This window comes from Helianthus annuus, chromosome 11, assembly GCF_002127325.2.
Source record: "Helianthus annuus cultivar XRQ/B chromosome 11, HanXRQr2.0-SUNRISE, whole genome shotgun sequence".
NCBI lineage: Eukaryota > Viridiplantae > Streptophyta > Magnoliopsida > Asterales > Asteraceae > Helianthus > Helianthus annuus.
In genome coordinates, this window is record NC_035443.2 from 142,742,029 (window position 1) to 142,750,564 (window position 8,536).

At 36.9% G+C, this 8,536-nt stretch overlaps 1 protein-coding gene across 1 annotated transcript; it reads right to left on the bottom strand.

The window, feature by feature from the left end:
• Nucleotides 1-918: 918 nt before the first annotated feature.
• LOC110890652 (eukaryotic translation initiation factor 3 subunit B) lies at nt 919-7,288 on the bottom strand. The gene is made up of 11 exons (XM_022138271.2): nt 7,001-7,288; nt 5,468-5,705; nt 5,205-5,351; nt 4,757-4,885; nt 4,531-4,659; nt 4,363-4,446; nt 3,957-4,081; nt 3,670-3,868; nt 2,866-3,386; nt 1,496-1,604; nt 919-1,419 (listed from the first exon to the last, which is right to left on the bottom strand). The coding sequence occupies exons 1-11, from the start codon at nt 7,120-7,122 to the stop codon at nt 1,087-1,089; spliced, it is 2,136 nt and encodes a 711-aa protein (XP_021993963.1). The 5' UTR covers nt 7,123-7,288; the 3' UTR covers nt 919-1,086.
• Nucleotides 7,289-8,536: the final 1,248 nt, after the last annotated feature.

Below are 8,536 nucleotides of genomic sequence, written 5' to 3' on the forward strand. Positions count from 1 at the left end.
AAAAACATAAACAGAAACCTGGTCCGAGATCGTCCACTGAGGCTGCCATGGCGGCGGCGACGATGGTGGTAGACGAGTGATCGGTTATTGTTGTTGGTGTAGGATTGAGTGTAGAAGAAGTAATCATCAGAAAATTGATGGCGATGGTAGTGATATGAGGTTCTTCAAGATCAGGGAAGAAACCCTAGGTTCGATGAAGAGTTTGACTGATTTCAAGAGAGAGACGAATCGGAGAAGATGATGATAGGGTTTGAGTTTGACGATGATAAGAGTGCCTTGCCTTTTGAAAGAGGAGGAAGATGGGGTAGCCGGAGGTGATGATGTTACGGGGTCAAGATGCAGACGGAGGAGGAGGGTGGGGTGGGGCTGCGGCTGTGGTGGACGAGGATGTGGGGTGGGGGCTGCGTCGGAGGTGGAGGTCGGGGTGCGGTTGTGGTGGAGGTCGGCTGGATAGAGGAATAGGGTTGGAGATGTGTATTTTGAGAAGAAGATATGTTTTGAAGAGGTTTGAAGACTTAAGACAATGTCTGCACGAGAAAGATGTGGGGAAGAGGTTTTTTAGAGAAAACTCTTCTAAAAAACAAACAAGCTGCATACCCTTGTGTCTGTGCGTGGTCTGCTTGGGGAAGACAGAAGAGGTTCAGAAGTACTTTTCCTAAAAAACAAACACCGCCTAAACCAATTTAGAAATTGGAAATGTTCCATATTCTTTTGTATTTAGACAAAGCTATGTTCACCTATAGAAACCAAAAGTACAACCAAAAACATAAAATATACCTTTAGCACATAAAGGTTTCATTCCACAAGCATGTGAGATTTGTCATTTGTTTAATGCGCCCATTGTACTGTTATTAATTATTTATACAAAAGTAACCATTAACAATATTAGTGTTGCTTTATTTAAAAAAAACCAACCTAGAGAACTTAAAAAACTTGCTGGAATAAAAACTAAACCAGACTTAATCATCTAAAACACAATTTCAAACTGAAGTACAAAATCAAGTGTAAACATAATCATGCATTTAGCATTCAAAACTCAACATAACCAACAGCATTGATAAGTAAACAAAAAACTAAACTTCCTTTTTAGGCATCCTGAATGATTTCTTCAGACACATCTAACAACTCTTCAACCTCAATTTCTTTAGCCTCATATTCCTCTTCTACATCACTAGCCTCACCATCTCTTAGCATTTGCCTCTCCATCTTCTCTTGCTCGTGATATCGCTTCCACTCGTTCACCCATCGTTCCCAGTCATCCTTCAACTGCTTCCTCTTCTCGCGATCCTGTTCGCTCAACAGCACAGAAATATCCTGATCTTGCACGTCGTACTTCTTGCTGTATTTTTTCAGATTCTTGAAAATTTCTTCCTCTTTCTCCGGGCTCAAGAATGACGGTGGCCTTGGCCGCCACAAAAACTGCCACAATCAAACAGCATACTCTATGATTTATAGATTACAAATAAATTAATTGAAAAATAACTTGAAAGATTACCTGAAAGAAATGATCCTTTAGAATTCGGTAGAGTAGCTTTCCATTGAATGACCATATATTGAATCCATTTTCCATCTCATGCACCGAAGTGACTGAAGTTGCAACATACCTATACGAGAATATACGTGAATAAAGATCAATATACTTACCAACACTATTATACCCAAAAATCATGTTCCAAATACATGCAACAATGGTAGTGAAAAATGCATTCTAAACACAACACGAACCTAACATGCAATTCACAGGTTTGAGTTTAGTCTAAACGGGTTCGGGTCAGTTTCAGGTTGAACCCTCGAACCTGTTAGCTAAACGGGTCAGGTTGGGGTCAACTCAGTCACGTTGGAGGGTTGACCCATTTAACCCATTTAAATTATATTATATTTTTTTACAATATGCTTTGTCATAAATTAAAATTGGGTGTGTATTTTATGTCATAATTATAACTTAAAAAGAGAAATTGACATAAGACTTTATAATTTAAATGTAACTAGATTTACCACCCGCCGCAATGCGACGGGGGCGTAAAACCATGCCGAATAGCACCAATGCCACACCACCGCCAGCGACAACCAATACGGAAGTTACGGTGTGTTAACGCGAATAAATTAGACTGCAACGTAAAACATAGAAAATAATAATTAAGTCGATTTAGGACCCTGCGCGTTGTAACAAACTTGTCAAACCAGGAAAAGATAGACGACGTAAAAACGTTGAACCACACACGCACGTTGAGTTGTGTTAACTCGCAAAATCTAGTACGAAGCGTAAAACAAAATGTTAAAACGTTGAACCACACACACATTATGCCGTGTTAACTCGCAAAATTTAAAACAAAAAAATTGAGAAATATGAAAAGTGTGGGGACCAAAGTTGAAAGTACAAAAGTTGTGAGTTTAAATTGCAAGAGAAGAAAACTTTTGGTGTTATAAGTAGAAAAACAAATAGTTTTAGGTTAAAATTTGAAACATCAAATTTTTTTTTGAAAACCTCCCAAAGCATGAGGTACATACCTCTATGCACACAAATGTTGCTAATTTATACTTTGTTAATTTGTTAATTGTAGTATATAAATTTGTGTTTGTTTGTAGTAAACTTTAATTTTGATATCTTACTTTGTGGGAAAAAATAAAAAAAAAATGGGTTGAACGGGTCGTGTTCAAGTCAACCTGCGAAAATTCCGGTCGTGTTTGGGTTCATATGTATGACGATTTTCAGGTTCTGGTCGTGTTCGGGTTCATCTAAAATTTTCGGGTTCGAGTTGGGTAACCCACCAACACGAGCCGATTAGCACCCCTACGTAAAAGCACCTAGAAAACCAGAACAAAATGTGTTGTGTTATTTATTTACAGATTTTTCATTTAAAATACCTCCCAGTAGGATCCCATTCTATGTCGGTTGCCATGAAATGCTCAGCAGTAGCCATAGTTTCAAGCTCATCGACATTATAAAACTCCAGCTGTCCATTGAACCCCTTCAAACCAGCCAAAATGATAAAACGACCACTGGGTGACCAAAACAGAGCGTTCGCCTGCTTTTGCTTGAGGGTTGTGAGCTTCGTCACTTTACCACCTTTCACAGAATAGAAACTAACATCGGGCCTTGGATTATCACCGTGAATAACTGCAAACCTGTGACCCTTTGGCTCCCATGCAAATGAGATAACCTTATCATTCTTGTTGTCGAGCTCGAAAACCTCAATAGGTATGTCACGCTCTTTGATTCTGAAAAGCTCAAAGCCAGTATATGTGCTCTTTTTGGTTTTTGTGTATCGGTCAACTTTAACGGCGAGATATTCCCCGTTACTTTGCCAATACATTTTGCAGTCACTGACACTGAAAAGATTCTTCTGCCTTAACTCTACTTTGCTAGGGATTTGAAAAAGGCTCACCTATAGATATCATATAAGCACATATGTTATTCCAATGAAATTAAAATTTGAAACTTCAAAAGAGATCCCTTTGAGCTCTACTGAGCTGTCAGATAAAAATAAAGCAAAATTCTAAACTAAACTACCAATATACAATAAAGGACACCAAATACAAACTTTCATGTTAATCGTGTGCGCTATGATCTTACAGTACGTTATACGTAATCAATGATCCATACCACAATTTGGTAATTAACTAAAGATAAGATATAGACTCCACAAGTAAAAGTGCATAGTAACTTACTCTTGCAGGTTGATTTCCTCCACCGAGCTCAGGAACAAAAAGCGCAAAAATAGAATCAGTGGGAGACCAGCTGAAGTCCATGACGTTTTCAACTTTGATGGACTTCTTGTCAATAAGACCAAAGGACTCGGTGTCATACACTGAAATGACATTTTTGCCCATTCGAGCAAAATATTTGTCTTCTTTTCCACCACCCCATCTGAAAAAGCACAAGCATGCCAACATCAAGAACAAATGTATCCAAGATAAATAAGTAAAAAAAACTTCTAGTACTACTAATAGATTACTTGAAAACAGGCCATGAAACCCCTGTAAAACCTCCGGTTCCTCCAATTGCAAACTCATCAGCACTTCCCTTAAAATCCCTCATAACTTTTCCAGTTCTCACATCAAAAATGTTGAGTACTACCCTCTGATCATGAGCAAATCACACAGTTAACAGATAATTATTGCTAAAACTTAATGATGGCATAGCAGATAGGTCAAATGGGTTGCTAAAACTTATTGAACTGAACACTTTTTGTCTTAAACTTGTATGCCTGTTTTATGCATTACAAACACACTTTTACAACCCTTTTAAACCACTTTTTGTCTTGAACTTACTTGAATCAAACCCATTTACATACAAATGAGTTGAAATTGCCAACCATTATAAAATCATACAAAACTAGACAAAGCATTAGACTTTCTTACATGGGTATCTCGGGGGTTGCTTGGTTCATGACTGCTATAAGTAACCAGATATTTCTCACCAGGAGAGAAATCAATGAGTTTCACCTAAAACAAACAGCGCAATTTCAAGACTGTATGCAAAAGACGTGAAATAAATTAGAAAACTATAAAAAGATAATTATATGCAACCTGTGGATGAGCATAGCGCATCAGACGGTTAAATGTAGTAGCACCGCCCCAAACAGCAGCACCTTGGCGGTGAACCGTGGCTAAGTAGGTCCCTAATGGAGACCACTGCACAAAACTTTCAGTCCAGAACTGCAGAAATAGAACACATTATTACAATCTCCCGATCAACATTTTTTTACATGTAAAACAGAATAAGAAGATATCAAGATAAAGTATTTTTAATTACTGGGCGTTTGTAAACAGGATCAGCCTTCACTTGTCTAGCATCATTCCACAAAACCTCTGTGTCTGATCCAGCACGAATAACAAACTGATCTCTGCCTTTCTCATCAGTAAGCCAGCGTTGCAGATTCTCCTGCATTAATATACCATAACATTAACGTTATAACTAGTTTGCAAGCTCACCCATGAACGATAAAAATTCAACGAATCCCATGACTTCCAAGTTCCAACTGATTTTTCATGAAAATGATGTTTAAAATTCATGTTTCATCAGTGCTATATGCAGTAAAAAGTTGCAATACTTAAATATTGAAGTTTATAAAAAGGATGCCAACACAAGGATAACCCAAAAATGAACACTTAATAACAAAAAATAACTGAAAACGCCTACACTTTCAGGTACTGCAATACGATGCACAATGCAATAAAAAAAACTAAATTCAAATACGTACCCCTGGTGTATAAGGCCTGCTTTCAGGTGGAGCCCACTCGTCTGGTACTTTCATGAATCTGTCAATTTCATCAAACATGTTGACAGCAAAAATGTGTGCTCTGTCTAGCTTGTACCCATTGGTCTTCTCCTTGGCAAGCTCAGCTTCCTGCAAATCACGAGCACACAAAAAAAATAACTTTTATGGCTTGGTAGAATATAGTTGCTAAGTTTTGAGTTGTAAAGCAGCAGCAAAATCGCTGAAGTTTGTGAGGAAAAAAGTACCTGAGGAGTGTTGTACTCGATGAAGCAATAACCTCGGGTTTTACCAGTGTCTTCATCAACAGGCATCCAAAGTCCATTCTCCTTAATGACTCCGATTTGGCTGTAGATTTTACGAACCACACCTTCAAGCTTCTCGAACTTTTCTCTAGGGACAACCGGCAAGTTATCCACAATGATAATATTCCCAAAGCCAGCATCAAATTCCAGTGAATCCTCCTCGTTAAGATCATCATCATCACTGAAAATTCCAAATACAGAAATGCTTAACAAATTGGTAAACAAAACACAAGTATTCAAATATCATCATGATCAAAGGCAGCACATCTATATACAAACATGCTTACAACAAAAACTCAAATTCAGAATAACTAACACACAAAGTAAAGCACTAGTAAGCAATTGAATGCTCATATGCAAACATGTAGCAATATAGGTATACAACTAATACTCAAATCATACAAAAACATACACCGTGTTCATACATCTGGATACGTTACACAACAAAGTGTTGAAAACACCAACAGATATACAAAACAACCACTCAAATTGCTCAAAACAATACACACAAATCAACTTGTGACAGATAATTAGAGTTTAACAACCATCATCATCAATTATCATGTTTACAATACAATGCTTACTCAATCAGCCACACATACAGTGTAACACTCTAACACAAAACAAACACTCAAATTGCTCACAACAGCAAACATAAACCAACATGTAACAGACTATCATGGTTTTAACAACTATCGCCATCAACTATCACCTTTACAATACAATACATACTCAAATCAGTCATAACATACAGTCTAAAACACTCTAAATCGAAACAAAAACACATAACAGTTACAGATATACATAACAAACACTCAAACTACTCACAACAACAAACATAATCAACATGTAACAGATTATTAGGGTTTTAACAGCTATGTCATCACCTATCACCTTTACAATACAATACGTACTCAACCAGTGATATCATACAATGTAAAACACTCTAGTAAAAAAAACACAAAACAATTATTACATATATACATAACAAACACTCAAACTGAGTTTTAACTATTAACACCTATCGTCATCGCCTATCACCTTAACAACAATACATTACGTACTCAATCAGTCATAACGTCAGTGTAAAACGCTCTAAATCGAAACAAAAACACAAACAATACATATATACATAACAAACACTCAAATTGCTCATAACAACAAACATAAATCAACATGTAACAGACTAAACAAACTATTGGGGTTTTAAAAACTATCATCATCAACTATCACCTTTACAATACATTACGTGCTCAATCAGTCATAACATACAGTGTAAAACACTCTAAATCGAAACAAAAACACAAAACAATTACATATCTACAAAAAAACACTCAAATTGCTCACAACAATAAGCACAAATCAGTTATCGCGTTTACATTACAATACGTATTCAATCAGTCATGACATACGTTGTAAAACACTCTAAATCGTAACAAAAAACACAAACAATTAAATATATCTGTGTATCTGTACCTTTTGATGCCGCAATCTTCACCGGGAGGTAGCCGAATCGAGTTCCAATCGACTCCAGATAAATCGATGTTCAAACGAGCCGCTTCGGTCCGTATATCTTCCATTGACATCACTTCCGCCATGATTTCTCGGCGATTTGTAGATCGAGAAAACGGTTACAGAAAACCTTATCGTTAGCCACTGGTATCTTGCTTTCTGGAATGATTTGGTCCGTACGGCGAAATTAGGGTTTCTGTAAGTGCGCGTGTAGAAGAAGATTATCGTTATACCCTGCTTGTAGCGGTTTGTGACCTAGAGGTTTCTTTTTATTTTGTTTTTTTATTGACTAGGGCAGTTTTGTCTTTTCATATAAAACTGACTTTGTTGGATGACGTTAGTAAATTGGACTTAGATTTTTTCATTTATTTATTTTTTTGAACGGTAAAGGTTACATAATCACTAGTACGTGATAGTGTAGGAAACCGTTGGAATTCCAAATGGGCGACAGGGTCTTGTTAAAGTCTCACCTTGGAAAGGTGTTGTTCGTCTTAGTAAACGAGGCAACCTTAATCTGCGTTATGTTGGACCATTGGAGATCACGGAAAGAGTTGGCACAGTGACGTATAAGACTGAACTTACCTGAAGAACTCAGTGGTGTGCACAATATCTTTCATGTGTCTAATATGAAGAAGTGCTTATCCGACAAAACACTTGTGGTTCCATTCAAAGAACTCAAAATTGATTATCAGTTTCGTTTCATTGAAGAACCAGGTGAAATCATGGACCGTGAGATCAAAACACTCAAGCACAGTAAGATTCCTATTGTTCGAGTACGTTGGAACTCAAGGTGTGGCCTAGAGTTTACTTGGGAATGGGAAGACCAAATGATGCGCAAGTATCCTCAGTTGTTCAAGAATAATGCATCCAGTGCTGAAGCTACTACTGAATTTCGAGACGAAATTCCAAATCAACTTGGGGATGATATGACACCCCGCGAAAACGCTCAACAACACTAACTTCTTCAGTGACTGCATGCTAAATTCCGGGACGAAATTTCTTTCAACTTGGGGACGATGTGGCAACCCGTATTCTCGAGGTATAAATCGTTCAATTCCTTCGAGCATTTTATTTACATTCCTTTCCGTTATGTGTAACATGTCGTACCGCGTCTGAATATATATGCACTGTGTGTGTGTGTGTGTGTATATATATATATATATGGTAGGGTTCATGCGAGAACTGCAAGAACCAATGTGAACACAAAAAAATACCTAAAAAATCTAAAAAACACACAATTTTTTTTAATATTTAAAAAAAATCGCTTTATTTCATTACAAAAAAAAAGAACCTTTTTTTTTCGAGTAACAATTATGGATGCACATGTGCATATGTATCATTTCTTGGAGAAATTCCGTAATATATTACCAGTAGTAGAAAAATGCACTTTCATTTACATTGTCATCCGCAATACACTACTTTTTACATTACTAATATTAAAAATGCACATGTGTATCATTATGTATAACCATGATATAACGTGTTTTGGTACAAAAAAAT

What these genes read in the sequence shown, in the direction of transcription:
- LOC110890652 (XM_022138271.2), bottom strand. Translation starts at nt 7,122, where the DNA reads ATGGCGGAAGTGATGTCAATGGAAGATATACGGACCGAAGCGGCTCGT. An exon ending in ATCCTGTTTACAAACGCCCA is followed by an intron (nt 4,660 to 4,756) that starts GTAATTAAAAAT and finishes CTATTTCTGCAG; the next exon opens with TTCTGGACTGAAAGTTTTGT. An exon ending in TAAAGGATCATTTCTTTCAG is followed by an intron (nt 1,420 to 1,495) that starts GTAATCTTTCAA and finishes TGATTGTGGCAG; the next exon opens with TTTTTGTGGCGGCCAAGGCC.